Source organism: Pleurodeles waltl, chromosome 4_1 (genome assembly GCF_031143425.1).
Source record: "Pleurodeles waltl isolate 20211129_DDA chromosome 4_1, aPleWal1.hap1.20221129, whole genome shotgun sequence".
Lineage (NCBI taxonomy): Eukaryota > Metazoa > Chordata > Amphibia > Caudata > Salamandridae > Pleurodeles > Pleurodeles waltl.
Genome location: NC_090442.1, coordinates 589134660 through 589153126, shown reverse-complemented (window position 1 = coordinate 589153126; position 18467 = coordinate 589134660). Strand labels below are relative to the sequence as shown.

At 48.8% G+C, this 18467-nt stretch overlaps 1 protein-coding gene across 1 annotated transcript in view; it reads right to left on the bottom strand.

Moving 5' to 3' along the window:
* Positions 1-17551, bottom strand: part of DRAM1 (DNA damage regulated autophagy modulator 1) — a 234533-nt gene extending 216982 nt beyond the window's left edge. The window contains exon 1 of the mRNA XM_069228974.1: positions 17139-17551. Coding sequence (XP_069085075.1) covers positions 17139-17269 — 131 coding nt within the window. The 5' untranslated portion in view covers positions 17270-17551. The remainder of the gene's footprint in view (positions 1-17138) is intronic.
* Positions 17552-18467: the final 916 nt, after the last annotated feature.

Here is an 18467-nt window from a genome sequence, read left to right as displayed (position 1 = left end):
ACAACACTTGATATCTCCTGATGTTGTAGACACTAAGGGCCTGATTTAGTTCTTGGTGGATGGATTACTCTGTCACAAACGTGATGGATATCCCGTTCGCCATATCACAATCGCCATAGGATTTAATGGGATCGTCATACAGCAGATGGGATATCCGTCACGATTGTGACAGAGTATTCCCTTCTGCCAAGATGTAAATCAGACCCTAAGTTTCAGTATGTCTCACGATCCACTAATCTGTATGAGCTGCATTTAGGAAAGATCCCTGACCGCCTTTACTTCCTTTTATTCTTATGTGGGCACCAACATGTAGAATGTATTGTATATTGACTGACTCACTCTCACTCAGGTATGCTTTGATTATTTGTCTTATTTGTTGTATCGATTTAAAAGACTCCCAGTCATATTATGACACTTACTGGACAAGATAAAGTAAAATGACAAAGTCATATGGTTTAAGAGATACAAACATGAATTGTATACCTAGGTAATGCATACATGTTACCAGAAAAAATAAATGAACTGCTATTAAACACATAAGCCAGAGAGGCAGAAAGGGACGCCCTGGGGGAGACAGAAGAGATATCTGGTGGAGAAGTTATATCTAGACTAAAGAGGAGCAAGGGAGTAAGCAGGTTAAGTCACTCAACTAACAGAAGATCTTCGTAGAAACCACATTCTTAGTTGTGCGCATCATGATGCATTTATGTGCATTTGCAGTCATGCATGGTCACCATTTTTAATACGCTGATCTAACATGGCAGACGGCCATGTACCAATAGTAAATTAAAAGCTAAAAAAGTGCTTTACAGAGCAAAAAAGGAAACGACCCCTGCCCTAAGCCCTGAAACCAGACACCAGCGTCCCCACCCCGACCGGCCCCCAGCCCTTCTAAAAAATACCAGTCCCCTGCACTAAGGCCTAAAACCAGACCCTGGTGTGACAACCCACCACCTCCTCCTGGCCCCCAGCTCTTCTACGAACTACCCAACCTCTGCCCGAAGTCCTAAAACCAGACCCAAGCGCAACTACCCCCCCAGTCCTTGTAAAAACTGCCCAACCCCTGCCCTAAGCCCTAAATCTAGAACCCAGCATGACACCCCCGGCCCTCAGCCTTTCTAAAGCCTTAAAAACAGACCTCAGCGTGACAACCCCCTCCCCCAATTCCCCCGGACTCCAGTCCTTCTAAAAACTACCAAACCCCTGCCCTAAGCCCTAAACCCAGACTCCAGTGCGACCCCCTGCCCCCAGCCCTTCTAGAAAATACCTGCCCCCTTGCCATAAGCCCTAAAACCAGACCCCGGCACGACCCCCCCTGTGCCCCAGCCCTTCTAAAATCTGCCTAACTCCTGTCCTAAGCCCTAAAACCAGACCTCAGTGCAACACCATCTGGCCCCCAGCCTTTCTAAAAACTACCTGACCCCTGTCCTAAGCCCTAAAACTAGACCCCAGTGCGACACCCCCTTGGCCTCCAGCCTTTCAAAAGCCATAAAACTAGACACTAGCGTGACACCCTCTCCCCCAGCCACTAGCCCTTCTGAAAAATTTAAAAAATACACAGCCCCTGCCCTAAGTCCTAAAACCAGATCCCAGCATGACCCCCTCCAGCCCTACGAAAAACGACTCGACCCCTGCCTTAAGCCCTAACACCAGATCCCAGCGCGACATCCCCCAGCCCTTGTAAAAACTACCCGACCCCTGCCCTAAGACCTACAACCAGACCTCAGCACGACATCTCCCAGCCCTTCTAAAATGACTTGACCTCTGCCTTAAGCTCCAAAACCAGACCCAAGCATGACACACTCGGTCCCCAGCCCTTCTAAAAACTACCCAACCCCTGCCCTAAACCCAGAAACCAGACCCCAGAGTGACCCTCCACCATCCCCCAGCCCTTCTAAAAACAACCCAAGCCCTGCCCTAAGCCCTAAAACCTGATCCCAGTGAGACCCCCACCCCCCAGCCCTTATAAAATCTACACAACCCCAGCCCTAAGCCCTAAAACCTGACCTCTGTGCAACGCCCTCTGGTCCCCCAGCCCTCCTAAAAACTACCTGACCCCTGTCCTAAACCCTAAAACCAGACCTCAGCGCGACATCCCCTTGGCCCCCAGCCTTTCAAAAGCCCTAAAACTAGACCCCAGCGGTACACCCTCTCCCCCAGCCCCTAGCCCTTCTTAAAAATTTGAATAATACCCATCCCCTGCCCTAAGCCCTAAAACCAGATTCCAGCACGACCCTCTCCATCCCCCAGCCCTACGAAAAACTACCCAACCCCTGCCCTAAGCCCTAAAACCAAATCCCAGAGCGACATCCCCCACCCCTTGTAAAAACCACCCGACTCTCTGCCCTAAGCCCTAAAACCAGACCTCAGCGCCACATCCCCCAGCCCTTCTAAAAACGACCCAACTTCTGCCCTAAGCCCTAAAACCAGACCCAAGCATGACACCCTCAGCCCTTCCAAAAACTACCCAACCCCTGCCCTGAACCCTAAAACCAGACCCCAGCGTGACCCTTCCCCAGCCCCCAGCCCTTCTAAAAACAACCCAACCCAACCCCTGCCCTAAGCCCTAAAACATGACCCCAGTAGGACCTCACATCCCCCAGCCCTTCTAAAAACTACCCAATCAAACCCCTATCCTAAGCTCTAAAATCAGACCCCAGCGTGACACCCCCCAGCCCCCAGCCTTTCTAAAAAATCTCCAACCCTTACCCTAATCCCTAAAACCAGACCCCAGTGCGACACCCTTCCCCCCTCCAGCCTCCAGCCCTTCTAAAAACTACCCAACCCTTGCTCTAAGCCATAAAACCACAGTCTACAGTAGTGTGACCCCCATGGCCCCCAGCCTTTCTAACAAATATACGCTCCCTGCCCCAAGCCCTAAAACCATACCCTGGCGCGACCACCTCCAGTCTCCAGTTCTTTTCAAAACTAACGACCCCTGCCCCAAGCCCGAAAACTGTCCCCAACCTTCCCCGTCCATGCCCTAAAACTATACCCCACCTGCCACCCAAGCCCTGAAACAGTACCCCCCCACCACAATCCCCTTACCTCCCTCTCCACGACAAATAGTAAGCTCTTCGGAGGAGCGGCGTAGGTCCTTCAGAGGAAACGGAATTATCTCTCTAGGTCCTCTAACGACGCCAATAGCCTTTCCCACCATTACCACGCATAGCCCTTAACATGCATACCTTTACAAGATAATTTGTTGTAATGGTATGCTTGGTAAAGGCTATTCGTAGTAATGGTGCATGCGTGGTAAAGGCCATCCGTGGTAACAGCCGGGTTGTAATTGCTGTTTCCCTATTTTGGAGAACGGGATATCGGTCACAGTTGTGACGGAGTAACCCTTCTGGCAAACTCTAAATCAGGCCCTATGTGTTGGCACCCAACATCAAAACTACATTACCCATGAATCTATTAACTCTCACATTATTTGGAGTTAGTGGCTGACACTTTGAATCACTAGATACAATTTTTCTCATGTTCTACGGGGTCCTTGCTAGGCAATTGTGATTCTTTGGTGCTGCAGCCCAGGACTTGCGGCTATTTGGATTCATGAACTGTTTGGAGAACAGTTGATTCCCCATGAGAATTTGGTGGGGAACAATTTAGAAGTATACTGAAAGTTAAGATATTGTTAGACCTGAAAGTCTTAGGGTGGTCACCCCCAACTTTTTGCCTGCCTCCCTCCACTTTTCTGACACCATTTTTGCTGGTTTTAGGACTCTGTGCACCTTACCACTGCTAACCAGTGCTAAAGTGCATATGCTCTCTCTCTTCAAACATGGTAACATTGCTTCATACCCAATTGGCATATTTGATCTACTTGTAAGTCCCTAGTAAAGTGCACTACATGTGCCCAGGGCATTTAGATTTAATGCTACTAGTAGGCCTGCAGCACTGATTGTGCCACCCACAAAAGTAGCCCCTTAACTATGTCTCAGGCCAGCCATTGCATGGCCTGTGGGTGCAGTTTCACTGCCACTTCGACTTTGTAATTAAAGGAACTTGCCAAGCCTTAAACTCCTCTTTTTCTACATATAAGTCACCCCTAAGATAGGCCCTAGGTAACCCATAGGACACTGTGATGTGTAGGTAAAAGGCAGGACATATACCTAGTGTTTTATATGTCCTGGTAGTGGAAAAATCCTAAAGTCGTATTCCACTGTGAGGCCTGCTCCTTTCATAGGCTACCACTAGGGCTACCCTCATATACCGTTTGAGTGGTAGATTCTAATCAGAAAGGGGTAAACAGGTCATATTTAGTATGGCCAGAAGGGTAATACAAAATTCTAAATACTGGTGAGGTTGGAATTTATATTACTATTTTAGAAAGGCCATTTTGACTTTTAGAAAGTGAACATTTCTCTGCACTTAAACTCCATCTGTGCCTTACAGCCTGTCTCCAATCCACGTCTGGGCCGGGCTGGTTGACAGCTCCCTTGTGCATTTCACCCAGACAACCACAAACGCAGTATGCTCAGTCACACTTGCACACATCTGCATACTGAATGGGTCTTCCTGGGCTGGAAGGGTGGAGGGGCTTGACACTTACATTTCAAAGGCTAGTGGCCTGCCCTCACACAGAGGACTGCCAAACCCCCTGGCAGACACACCTATACTGAAAGGGGACCTTGTGCGCTTTAAGACTACTCTTTGAAGCCTCCCCCACTTCAAAGGTGCTTTTGGGGATATGAACTGGGTCCCAGACCCTCCCCATTTAGACACTTCCTGGGATAGACACTGAACCAGATCCTGCAACCTGCCAAGAGGAGCTGCCTGGCTGCCCAAAGGACTCACCTGGACTGCTTTGCTGTGAAGAACTGCTGCCTTGCTGTTGCAGCCCTGCTGCCTTGCTGGCCTCTGGCTCTGCTGAGAAGTACTCTCCAAGGGCTTGTATTAAGCTTGCCTCCTGTTCCTGAAGTCTCAGGGCCAAAAAGACTTTATCTTTTCAGAGGAACTCCTTGTGTGGCGAAACCTGACGCACAGCCTGCTGGAATCTACGCACAGCCTGCCTAGCGGTGAAAGAATCACTGCATCTCCGACCCAGACGCAACCCGGCTCCTCGAGTGGAGTTCGACACAGCACCAGCATTGCGACCAGAACTTTGACGCACAACCCACCGGATCGACGCATCATCAAACCAGAATGACGCAGCCCAATTTCCTGCATGAGGAATTGACGCAGTGCCTGCCTTGCAACAGAAACTCTGACGCATCACCCACCGGATCAACGTCCTGCACGCCCAGGATTTCCACGCATCGTCCCTGGGTGTCAAAAGACCCTGCATCGCGGTGAGGATCAAGGCTGCGCATCGGACATCGACAGGTAGCCCTTGCAGCGTGGGAAAAATCAACGCATTGTCTGTGCACGTCAGGAAATCTGATGCACACTTTCCTTTTTCCACGCTTCTGCTCCTCTACGGTCTCTGTGTAATTTTGATGCATACCAGGTACTTTGTGCACACAAGAGACATTTGTTGATTTTTAAAGACCGAAGACTCTTCTTATCATTGCAAAGTGATATTTCAACTTGTGCTTATCAAATCTTGATCATTTTAACCTTAATTTACTCAGATAAATACCTTATATTTTTCTAAACCTGTGTGATGTATTTTTGTGGTGTTTTTCACTGTGTTTTTGCATGATTTATTGCACAAATAGTTTACACATTGCCTTCTAAGTTAAGCCTGCCTGCTCAGTGCCAAGGTACCAGAGGGTGGGAACAGTATAATTTGGATTGTGTGTGACTTACCCTGACTAGGATTGTGGTCCATACATGGACAAGGGTGTATACCTCTGCCAACTAGAGACCCCATTTCTAACATTGGTGATCAGCGGTGAGGATAGGACTTGTATTTGTGCAGTGACATACAATAGCTACGTGTACACTACCTACCCACAGTTAAAGGTCAACTTGATTTTTTTTTCTCTTTTTCTACAATTTCGTTTTTCCTGCTTGATATTTTAACCTAATCCTCAAACAACATGTCTCTGGCTGGGTCTCAAGTAGGAGCTGGAGAGTTTCACCTAGCCAAGCTGGAGACATACACTGTCAGCCAGCTGAAGGATTCTGCAAGGGGATGAGAGTACCTACCCGGGCTGCATCCAGGAAGGAGGAGTACCAAAAGGTGCTGAGGGCCTGGGTAGAAGCCCGTTCACAAGACGATTTTGAGGTGGAGGAGGCAGAGGATGGCCCCTCAGAGGATTTGACACCAGCAGTGGGGGATGTTAACCCTGGAATTGTGCCCCCTGCCAAACCAGGGAGCAGTGTTTCTAGTCATGACCTGACAGCAGAGGAAAGGAGAGAAGAGAGAGAATTTCAGCTGCAAATGACAAGGTTAAACATGGAGGCAGAAGAAATGAAAGCTCAGAGAGAGGCAGAGGAAAGGAGAGCTGAGGCTGCAGCTGAGAGAGTCTTGGCTAAAAAGAAACTTCTTCTGGCTCATGAACTGAGTCTCGAAGAGCTGGACCTCAAGTCTAGGTAATCTGAGTCCAGTAGTGATGGTGGCAGCATACATGCAGGACCTGCTGGAGAAAGGAAGGTTTGTATGCCCAAAGAAGTAGTGCCAGGTTATGTGGTGAGAGATGACATTGATAAATGGTTTGCTGTATATGAAGTTGCACTAAGGGCCCATGGGGTTTCTGAAGATCAATGGGGGACGGGTCTGTGGAAACATGTTACAGCTATTGGGAGGGGCTCCTCACATTAGACCCAAAGGATCAGAACACATACCCTTTCATGAAAGCCATTTTGATTGCAAAGTTTGGGGTTGCCCCTAAGGAGTACCGCCAGAGGTTCAGGGACAGCACCAAACTCTCTGCACAAACTTGGGTACACTTTTTTGATTATTCCAGTAAGGCACTGAATGGATGGGTGCGGGCAGTAAAGTAGATGACAATGTGGGGTTGTATAATGTGATCCAGAGAGAGCATATGCTCAGAGTTTGCTTTACAGAGTTGTGCCAGCACTTGATTGACAGTAAGCTGACGGATCCTAGGAAGCTTGCTGAGGAGGCGGACAAATGTCTAGCACCAGAATGTCCAAAAAGGTATCTGGGGGGGACACCCACAAAGGTGGTCAGGGTTCCCATCAGAAGAAAGAGGGGGAAGAAAAACTTAAAAATAAGGAGTTCTCAAAAGGCCCCCAAAATAATTCCCAGGGGGTGGTGGTAACCAGTCCCAACCTGATTCTGAAATGAACCCGGGGTTCTTTGATAAAAAGAAAGGGAAATTTGTACCCAAATGTTTAGAGTGCACCAAGTATGGTTACTACAAGGGCGACTCCAAGTGTCCAATGTGGGCACAGTCTGCCACTGAAGGGCAGACACCTGGGTTGCCTAGCATAGTGCTTGGGGAGGAGGTAGTCCCAGATACCTTTGGGGAGCAGATAGAGGTAACACTAGTATCCCTGGGAGATGAGTAAAGGGTGTTAAAAGCCCACATGCCTGCAAACACCTCTAAGTATAGGCAGTGGGTCACCATTAATGGGCAAAGGGTGGAGGCTCCGTGTGACACAGGAGCCAGCATGACTACTGTCGGGGGTCCGATGATGTCAGCAGAGCAGGTCATCCCCAGTACATTCCACCAGGTCATAGTCACTGACAATCGTGAGAGTCACCTACCAGTGGCTGTCGTTCCCTTTGTGTGGGGAGGGTCTCTGGTACTCTGAAAGTAGCTGTGAGTCCTGCCATGCCTGTAGATTGTCTGCTGGGCAACTACCTTGCGCATACTACCTGGAAGGAGGTGGAGCTCAGGTCTCACCTGGAGATGCTAGGTTTGCTTTAGCGGATCTGCAAGACCAAAAGGTCCATGGCTGCCCGGGAAGGGAGTCAAGGGCATCTGGAGCCTAGAACAATGGCCCAGACAGCTGCAAAAGGAACGGGCAAGGGGCACTGGAAACTGGTCCCATAAGTTTCCGCGGTGGTTGACGGGATCCCAGAGGAGGAGGCCCTTGAGCCAACTCGGGAGGACATTGCCACCCTTGGTAACCTGCCTGAGCCTGCTGGCTGGCAAGCTGAGGGTGGGCCAACCAAGGAGGAATTCTGCGAAGGGCAGAAAGAGTGCCCAGCTCTTGAGGGTTTGAGGTGACAGGCCACGGCCCAGGTAGCAGGTGAAGCCTCTGGTGATCACCATATCTATTGGGAGAATAATCTCCTTTACAGTGACCCTAAGGTGCCAGAAGCTGGGGCAGCAAGTGTGCTGGTAGTCCCCCAGTGCTACTGGGCCTTCCTACTGGGTTTGGCTCACAACATCCCCTTGGCGGGACATTTTGGGGCAAGACAAGACCTTTGCCAGGCTTGTCACCCACTTTTATTGACCCGAATGCGGGTGGCCTCAGATATTTTCTGTAGGTCCTGCCCAACCTGCCAGGCCGGTGGGAAGAAAGGGAAAAGGCTCAAGGCCCCCACGGTCCCACTCCTTGTCGTTGGCATCCCCTTTGAAATGGTGGGCATCAACATCATTGGTCCCTTGGAGCCAAAAACTGCCCTAGGCAACAGGTTTATCCTGGTTTTGGTGGACCATGCTACCCGCTAACCAGAGGCAATCCCGCTAAGCACAGGGACTGCACCAGTGCTGACCAGTGCTCTGATGGGGATATTTACCCGTGTGGGATTTCCAAAGGAGATTGAGTCTGACTGAGGCACAAACTTCATGTCTGCGTACATGAAGTCCATGTAGGATGCGTGTGGGGTTACCTACTGGTTCACCACCCCTTACCATCCTCAATCTAATGGGCTTGTGGAAAGTTCAACAAGACCCTAAAAGGCATGATCACAGGCTTGCCGGAGGCCATGAGGCGTAAGTGGGACGTCCTATTGCCATGCCTTCTGTTTGCTTATAGAGAGGTGCCCCAGAAAGTGGGTTGGGTTCAGCCCCTTTGAACTTCTCTATGGATACCCTGTCGGGGGACCCCTAAGTATAGCGAAACAGGGGTGGGAGAAAGCTCCCAGGAAACCCCCCCCAGGGTGTGGTCAGTTACATGCTTGCCCTCCGCAACCAGATGCAACGCTTCTGGAAACGGGCCAAGAGCAACCTCAATGCCAGTCAAGAGGTGATGAAGCAATGGAACAACCAGAAGGCCACACTGGTAGAATTCTCACCTGGAGACAAAGTATGGGTAATAGAGCCAGTAGAGCCTAGAGCTCTCCAGGATCACTGGACTGGCCCACTCAAGATCAAAAAGCAGAAGGGGAGGCCATTTACGTAGAGAACCTCAAGACCCCTAGAAACCCCCAAAGGGTGCTCCATCAGAACAGATTGAAGTTTCATTTTGAGAGGTCTGAAGTCAGCATGCTTCTGGTGACAGATGAGGGTATAGAAGAGGAGAGTGAGCCTCTCCTCAACCTCCTGTCTGCCAAGGAAGGTGATGGGCCAGTTGAGGGTGTCAATCTTTCTGTCTCTAGCTCAGAGAGGAGACTGCTACCAATTATTGAAACAGTTCTCTTCCCTGTTTCCCTCACCCCTGGACTCACACACTTGTGCATCCATGATATTGACATGGGGGAAAGTCCCCCTGTAAAGAATAACATTTACAGAGTTTCAGATAAGGTGAGGTCCAGCATCAAGGAGGAAGTTGCCAAGATGCTGGCTCTTGGGGTGATTGAAAAGGCCAGCAGTACCTGGTCCAGCCCAGTGGTGTTGGTTCCCAAGGCTGCCGCTCCCGGTGCCAAGCCAGAGCTTAGGTTCTGCGTGGACTACCGGGGTCTCAACTCAGTCACAAAGACAGATGCTCACCCCATCCCCTGAGCCGATGAGCTTGTAGACAAGCTAGGTGCTGCCAAAGTCCTCAGTAGCTTTGATCTTACGTCAGGGTACTAGCAGATCGCCTTGACTGAGGGGGCAAAAGAGAGATCCGTATTTTCTACTCCTGAGGGTCATTACCAGTTCAGAGTAATGCCCTTTGAACTGAAAAATGTCCCCGCTACCTTCCAACGGCTGGTTAACGGGGTCCTAGCTGGCAAGGGTGCATTCTGTACAGCCTATCTAGATCACATTGCCGTCTATAGTTCCAGCTGGGAAGAACACCTGCTCCAACTCAAGGTGGTGCTTCAGACCCTGCAACAGGCAGGCCTGACCATTAAGGTCCAATAAGTGCCACATTTGGCAGGGTTCCGTGGTGTACTTGGGACACCTAGTAGGTGGTGGCAAGGTGCAGCCCCCTCCAGGCCATGATTGAAACAATCGAGGCCTCGCAACCACCTAGAACCCAGACATAGGTGCGCCTTCTTAGGGCTCACCGGATATTACCGCAGAGTTTTTAAGGGTTATGGCACCATTGTGGCCCCCTTAACAGAACTCACATCCAAAAAGCAACCTAGGTTGGTGAATTAGACAGAGGCTTGTCAGAGAGCCTTTGACTCCCTGAAGGAAGCTAAGTGCACAGCCCCCGGTGCTCAAGGCAACTGACTACTCCAAAGAATTCATCATGCAGACAGACGCTTCAAAACATGGCGTAGGGGCGGTCCTAGCACAGCTGAATGAGGAGGGCCTAGAGCAACCAGTAGTCTTTGTTAGCAGAAGACTATTACCACGGGAACAGAAGTGGAGTGCTACTGAAAGAGAGCATTTGCTGTGGTCTGGGCACTGAAGAAGCTGAGAAAATACCTGTTGTGGACTCACTTTTGGGTCCACACAGACCACAGGCCCCTCCGATGGCTCATGCAGATGAGGGATGAAAATCCTAAACACTTGAGGTGGTCCATTTCCCTACAGGGGATGGACTTTACGGTGGAGCATCGCCCAGGGACTGACCATGCCAATACTGATGGTCTCTCCAGATACTTCTGCCTCAGTGATGAGAGCTCCCAAGGGGTTGGGTAGCTCTCCCCACTTTCAGCTGGGGGACACACATGTAGACCTGACAGTCTTAGTTAGGGTAGTCACCCCCAACTTTTTGCCTGCCTCCCTCCACTTTTTTTTCACTGTTTTTGCTGGTTTTAGGACTCTGCACACTTTACCCCTTTTAACCAGTGCTAACGTGCATATGCTCTCTCCCTTCAAACATGATAACATTGGTTCATACCCAACTGGTATATTTGATCTACTTGTAAGTCCCTAGTAAAGGGCACTACATGTGTCCAGGGCCTTTAGATTGAATGCTACTAGTTGGGCTGCATCCCTGATTGTGCAACCCACATAAGTAGCCCCTTAACCATGTCTCAGGCCTGCCATTGCAAGGCCTGTGTGTGCAGTTTCACTGCCACTTCAACTTGGCAATTAAAAGTACATGCCAAGCCTTAAACTCCCCTTTTTTTACACATAAGTCACCCCTAATGTAGGCCCTAGATAATCCATAGGGCAGGGCGCTATGTAGGTAAAAGGCAGGACATATACCTAGTGTTTTATATGTCCTGGTAGTGGAAAAATCCTAAAGTCGTATTCCACTGCTGTGAGGCCTGCTCCTTTCATAGGCTACCATTAGGGCTACCCTCATATACCGTTTGAGTGGTAGATTCTAATCAGAAAGGGGTAAACAGGTCATATTTAGTATGGCCAGAAGGGTAATACAAAATTCAAATTACTGGTGAGGTTGGAATTTATATTACTATTTTAGAAAGGCCCTTTTGACTTTTAGAAAGTGAACATTTCTCTGCACTTAAAATCCATCTGTGCCTTACAGCCTGTCTCCAATCCACGTCTGGGCTGGGTTGGTTTACAGCTCCCTTGTGCATTTCACCCACACAACCACAAACACATGATGCTCAGTGACACTTGCACACGTCTGCATACTGAATGGGTCTTCCTGGGCTGGAAGGGTGGAGGGGCTTGACACTTACATTTCAAAGGCTAGTGGCCTGCCCTCACACAAAGCACTGGCAATCCCCCTACTGGGACCCTGGCAGACAGACTTGTACTGAAAGGGGACCTTGTGCACTTCAAAACCACTCTTTTAAGTCTACCCCCCTTCAAAGGCACTTTTGGTTATATAAACTGGGTCCCTGACCCTCCCAATTTAGACACTTCCTCGGACAGACAATCTGAACCAGATCATGCAATCCGCCAAGAGGAGCTGCCTGGCTGCCCAAAGGACTCACCTGGACTGCTTTGCTGTGAAGGACTGCTGCCTTGCTGTTGCCGCCCTGCTGCCTTGCTGGCCTCTGGCTCTGCTGAGAAGCACTCTCCAAGGGCTTGGATTGAGCTTGCCTCCTGTTCCTGAGGTCTCAGGGCCAAAAAGACTTCAACTCTTCAAATGGACTCCTTGTGTGGTGAAAATCGACGCACAGCCTGCCGGAATCGACACATAGCTTACCTAGTGGGTGCAAGAATCACTGTATTGCTGACCCGGAATGGCACAGCCTGGCTTCCCGAGTGGAGATTGACGCAACGCAAGCCTTGCAACCGGAAATTTGATGCACATTCCACCGGATTGATGCATCGCCGAACCTGAATGATGCAGCCTGACTTCCTGCGTGAGGAATTGACACCGCGCCTGCCGTGCGACAGAAACTCCGACACAACGCCCACTGGATCAAAGCAGCACCTGTGACTTCGTCCTGCACGCCTAGGATTCCCACGCATCGTCCCTGGATATCAAAAGACCCTGCATCGCAGTGAGGATCCAACACTGCGCGACGGAAATCGACGCAAAGCCCTTGCAGCATGGGAAGAATCAACACATCGTCTGTACATGTCCAGAAATAGGACGCACACCTTCCTTTTTCCACGCATCTCCTCCTCTGTGGACTCTGTGCGTGTAATTTTGATGCCTACCAGGTACTTTGTGCACACAAGAGACATTTGTTGATTTTTAAAGTCTTGAGACTATTCTTATCATTGCAAAAGTGATGTTTCATTCAACTTGTGCTTATTAAAATCTTGATCATTTTGACCTTAATTTACTCAGATAAATATCTTATATTTTTCTAAACCTGTGTGGTGTATTTTTGTGGTGTTTTTCACTGTGTTTTTGCATGATTTATTGCACAAATACTTTACACATTGCCTTCTAAGTTAAGCCTGACTGCTCAGCGCCAAGCTACCAGGGGGTGGGCACAGGATAATTTGGATTGTGTGTGACTTACCCTGACTAGGATTGTGGTCCCTACTTGGACAAAGGTGTATGCCTCTGCCAACTAGAGACCCCATTTCTAACAGTCATGTTTGGGAAAATGAAGTCTGAGCTATCTTAACATTGTATCTAGTATATCTGAAGTTGTTAGTGATTACTTTCTTGGTTTTTTGTGTGAGGAAATGTGGAAAATCCTCTATCAAAGAATGTTAAATATTCCTTATATGTGTGTGCGTGTGTGTATGTGTGTGCGGTATATGCGTGTTTGTTTGTATGTGTGTGTGTGTGTGTGTGTGTGTTACAACGAATGCAGTAGTCATAGCAACAACTACAGAATATTGGGCCAGATGTAGCAACGTAAAAATTTGCGAGTTGCAAAGTGCGAGTCCATGCGACTCGCAATTTGCAACTCGCAAATTCGTATGCAGTACGGTGTCTCAGACACCGACTGCAACTCGCTATGGGGTCGCAATGACCCACCTCATCAATATTCATGAGGTGGGTCGCAAATTGCGGCCCCATAGCGAGTATTGGCACTCACAAACATGGAGGCCTGCTGTCGTCAGCAGACCTCCATGTTCGTGACTGCTTTCAATAAAGCAGTTTTTTTTTTTTTTTAAGTGTAGCCCGTTTTCCTTAAAGGAAAACGAGCTGCACTTTAAAAAAAAAACGAAACCTTTAGTTTCGGTATTTTTTCAGGGCAGGGAGTGGTCCCTTGGACCACTCCCTGCCCTGAAAAAATATTTTGGGGTCCATTCACAAAGTGGAAGGGGTCCCATGGGGACCCCTTCCAAATTGCGAGTGGGTTACCATCCACTTGAATGGATGGTAACTGCGATACCATTTGCGACCGCGTACGCGGTCGCAAATGGTATTGCATACCACTCAGACTCGCAAATAGGAAGGGAACACCCCTTCCTATTTGCGATTCTGAAATGCATATTGCGAGTCGGTCCCGACTCGCAATATGCATTTCTGCATAGTAAAGAAGCATTTGCGCCTCGCAAACGGCGATTTCGCCGTTTGCGAAGCGCAAATCCTTTGCTACATCTGGCCCATTATTGTTTGTTTATTACATTTCAGCTGTACAAAAAACAACCAAGATACAAAGCCAGTGAGAATCAGAGAGCATATTACTATAAGATATAAGGTTCTTATATATCTTTTTAATACTCAAGAGGGTTTAGTCAATATTTATAGTTACTTAAATAGTTTTATGCTTCAGTTTCAGGAACACCATCTTCACATCAGAGTACAAGGAGTGCATCTCTTAAGATATATCTTTTGTCTTGTTATCCTGTTATGATTCGATGCTCTATCTTATTAACAAAATATTAATATAGCTCATCTTGTCTTTAGATAGCCACTTTGACCTGTAGTCGTTAGAAAAAAATCAGAGGATGGTTTAAAAGTATGACTGACAGGAATTAAATGGGCAAGTTCTGAGCTGAACAAATACTCATAACAAAATAACAGTGTTTACAGCCCAAAAATTATGCGTTTTCAAGACTTTGAAGGTGCATTATTCTTAGAGCTTTTGTGAACTGTAGAATGGAGAGGATGGGTGGAAGTTCACCAGAGGGGGCATTCCGTAGGAAGGGCCTGAAGACTTTAAAACCCTTCCAATATCACCTACACCTTCATAAGGTGTTATTGATATCTCAACAAATGCCATAGTGTGGCACGACATTGCAACCAAGGCCAGAAAGGAAGTATAGATTCATGGAGGAAGATAACAAAGCAGTGCTCCTATATAGGGTGTTCCCTGCAGCCTGTGTCCCTGCATGCCCATGTGGCCCCTTGCTAAATGCTGCAGCCATGGAAATGAGCTCCATATACACACAGAGAGTAGCCTGATTCCTGCTGGCCTATGCTAGAGTGAGTCCTTGATCCCCAAGAGGCGCCTCCCCAGATTTCGGACCATTGGCTGGAATCAGAGTGCATGAGTGCACTGGTTTAGAATCGTGACGTTTTGGGCTCCTCATGACTGCCTGTTCATGCCTGTTCATGCCATGACCCTGCCACCCAATATGACCACCAACACAAAGCTCTAGTAAACCCAACTCTTCGTGCTACAGCAAATCAGTCTTGACCATGCTACCCTTATGCATATGGATGGGTTCAAACTGGGGTGGCATGATGGGCAAAAAAACAATGGATTGGGATGCGTCCCCAGTCAATTGCCAGTGGCTGAGATTAATTCAAGCATTCCATCCATCACCTTGTTGTTTTTACATTTGCTGCCCTTAATGTGCCTGGTATGCCCAGGCGTGGATCCCAGGCTCACTTTGCCACTGGATTCAAGCTAGCCTGGCTGATGAGGGGTGATACCCCAAAACCGACCCAGGATGCTTGTTTCTGGTTCAGGGAGGACCTGGCCTGGCAGTTCAGGCTGGACTTTTCCAATGGGGATCAGGGCCAAGACTGGGCTGGGTCCAAACTGGGGTGGCATGGTGGGCAAAAAACAATGGATTGGTATGCGGCCCATGCAATTTCCAGTGGCTGAGATTAATTCAAGCATTCCAACCATCACCTTGTTGATTTTGTAACATCAACATCTGGTTCAACCTCGCAGACCATGGCACCACAAGGTGTAACCTCCCCTTACTGAAATCCCTTGACCTTTACCAACACGTGTTTGGTCCCACACAACTGATATATCCTACATATCAGCTTCCCAAGCAGCAAGCTTTTAACGCTCATTCACCATACTCACTTGCCTGGAGTGACCACTACTCAGTGCTTTTCTCCAGAAAGGCTTGATGGACTAATCTCGCAACTAGTAACCAGACCTGCATATTGGAGCACTCTAAACTACTCCAGATTGTGAGTTCTTCAGATGACCTGTGCAGCAGGGAATCAGGTGATAGCGGCAGCTGAGGTCCTCAGAGGACCCTGGGGCCCTTACTTATATGGTAGGCACACGCAGCTCGCCGTGGCAAGTACAATCATGGAGTGTAGCAGAAGGATCGATAGTAAATGAGCCAAGTTTTTAGTAGCCCCTGGGCCCACGCTGCAAAAATAATTCATGTATGAATCTCCTCAAATTTGACGTGAAGTAAAGGTGATGCTCTGTATTGTGAGCCAAAAGTGAGGAAACCAGTTTGCACAGTTCAAAAAGAGAAAAGGAAATCCTTTCAAGCGCTCTCCTCACAATTGTCAAGTGCTGCCTAATTTCTGAAAGAATTGGTAAAAGTGTTATGTAGATTGGCACTTCTAATTGCTGCAGGGGAGAAGCATGTATAACTGCGGTTTAATTCGTCCCCGGCACGTAACTGAACATTAGCAACGTCAATTTTAACGCATGCACTTAAAATATCCCAACCAAAAGTGCTTCCCTTTTGTTTTGAAAATCTTGTCAGACTGTGTCACCTAAAAGTTCATATATTACACCTTAATATGTGGAAAGGACACATATGTCATTATGATAGGTCAACATAGTTAAAGTTATTCACACAAATATGTGGAAATGACACGTGGCTCTAGGACAGGTAAACATACATAAAATGATTTACACAGTTTTGTGCGCAATAACATCTAGTACAATTTAACGTTTGTATAGTACTCATGAAAGAAGGAGGCCTATTTAAAGCACTGTTTAAATGGAATGACATCACTAACCACTGAGTTCCTTGGATGGAAACTGCACTCCTTCTCCTTTGCGCACTTTATTTTATGTAGTACACATACACGCACTATTCACTGCTGTTTTGCAAAGACGAACTAGCTGGTTGACATTAATCTGTGTTTTATATATGATATGGTGCATTTGTAATTGCCAAATATTCACATGCACCGCACATCCAGTATATATACAGTGTGTAGCTCGTGTTTACTGCGGAATAAACCTACACCATTTGAAGCGAGGAGTTTGACATCACTTCCTGCCGAACAACAAAATACAAAGGGCCAAGGTTCTGAGTGGGTGCAGACAGATTCGCGTCTTATTCAGAACCTCGAGGAGTTTCCGATATGACCAGAGATGGGCACGACCAATACTATGGTGAAGCAAGCTCCCAAGGTCAGCAGCCTTTGTGCCAGTGGCCATCGTGAGTAAACTTCTTAGACAGCGGCAGCATGGCGCGATGCGGCGCTCAACCGGCTTAGGGAGGCAGAGGCGTTCTCACCTGATGTAGGGCACCAGCGGCTCCACGTGGCCAAGGCTCACCGCCGTCACATAGGAGATGATAAAGGCAGCGGCGGACCAGATGACCAGCAGGGACGGGATGTAGGCAAGGCCCTCCGGGAGGCCAAGCATGATGCAGCCGACCGTACAGGGTTGTAGGGGGTCCGGGTACCGCGTCAGGTAACTGTACCTTCGGAACACTTACAGTGGGAAAACCGCTGTTTGAATCTCACACCAGACTCCTTGTCCCTCACGCTAGGCTCTCCTCCTTCACACCGGATGTAGCACCCTCAAGCCAGGATTACCCTGTGCTGGGCAAGTGCGTGGGAGCGGGCACTGCGGGGTGTCTGTTACGGAGGCCGTGACTCACAAACCGTGGACACCACCACCCGCGGACCGGCTACGGACCTGTCTGGCTGCTCTCCTGTCCGGGTCCAACTCCACCTCCCTCACCGCTCCGGTCCTCCCACAAAGTAACGTCGTTAGTTTTGTTTCTCTTGCTCATCATTTTGGATACAAGGTGACGGAGTACTTCCTTTTCACACTTTCTTCCTGTTTCTTTTTCTCCCCCTCGCCAAAAATCCCATTATGTGCGAGAAGGACTGGTGTGCACAGTAGTGTCTGTGGGCGAGTGTGAGAGCCCGTGACTCTCAGCGGCCGTCAGGTGATACACATGACCCCAGCCGAACGTGTCAAATCTGAGTTAGTATGTCTCGGTGACCCTCAATGAGTGAGCGTGTCAAAGACCCAGTCTGAACGAAGATGTGTCAGTGGCGCTAAAGCTCGCGTGCGTTTGGAGGCACTCTCTAAATAATGATGTGTCGGTAACCCCGTATGAGTGAGCTTGTTGTGAGAGCCTCTTTAGTGAGGGTGTCATTAGCCGAGTGAGGTGGTGTTTGTGTTCCTAAGAAAAAGAATGTCAGGGACTCTGAAAAAGGAGTGTTTGTGGGGCTGAGGGGCAGGGATCAGTGACCCCCACTGTAGTGTCGTCACTATGAGAGACCACACCACTACGCGGAGCGGAAGTGGTGAGTGGGACTTTATCCCTACGATCGGGGTAGGATGGACTGAACCGGGATGAGTAAGGGGAGGGGATAAATAGAGGGGGAAAAGGGCGCGAAGGGAGTTCGTAGGTACAGAGAGAATAAAGCAGTTGTGTTCAGCAATCCAGGTTTCCGCGTATTCATTGACGTGCACGCTGAACCTGACAACTGGCGACGAGGTGGACCTACCACCACTGGTAGTGCCACCATCCGCAACCGCGGTGCCCCATCTGGCGTGCTGAAACGCCGGCGCACCCCAAGAAGCGGCACCTACCTGCAGGAAGAGG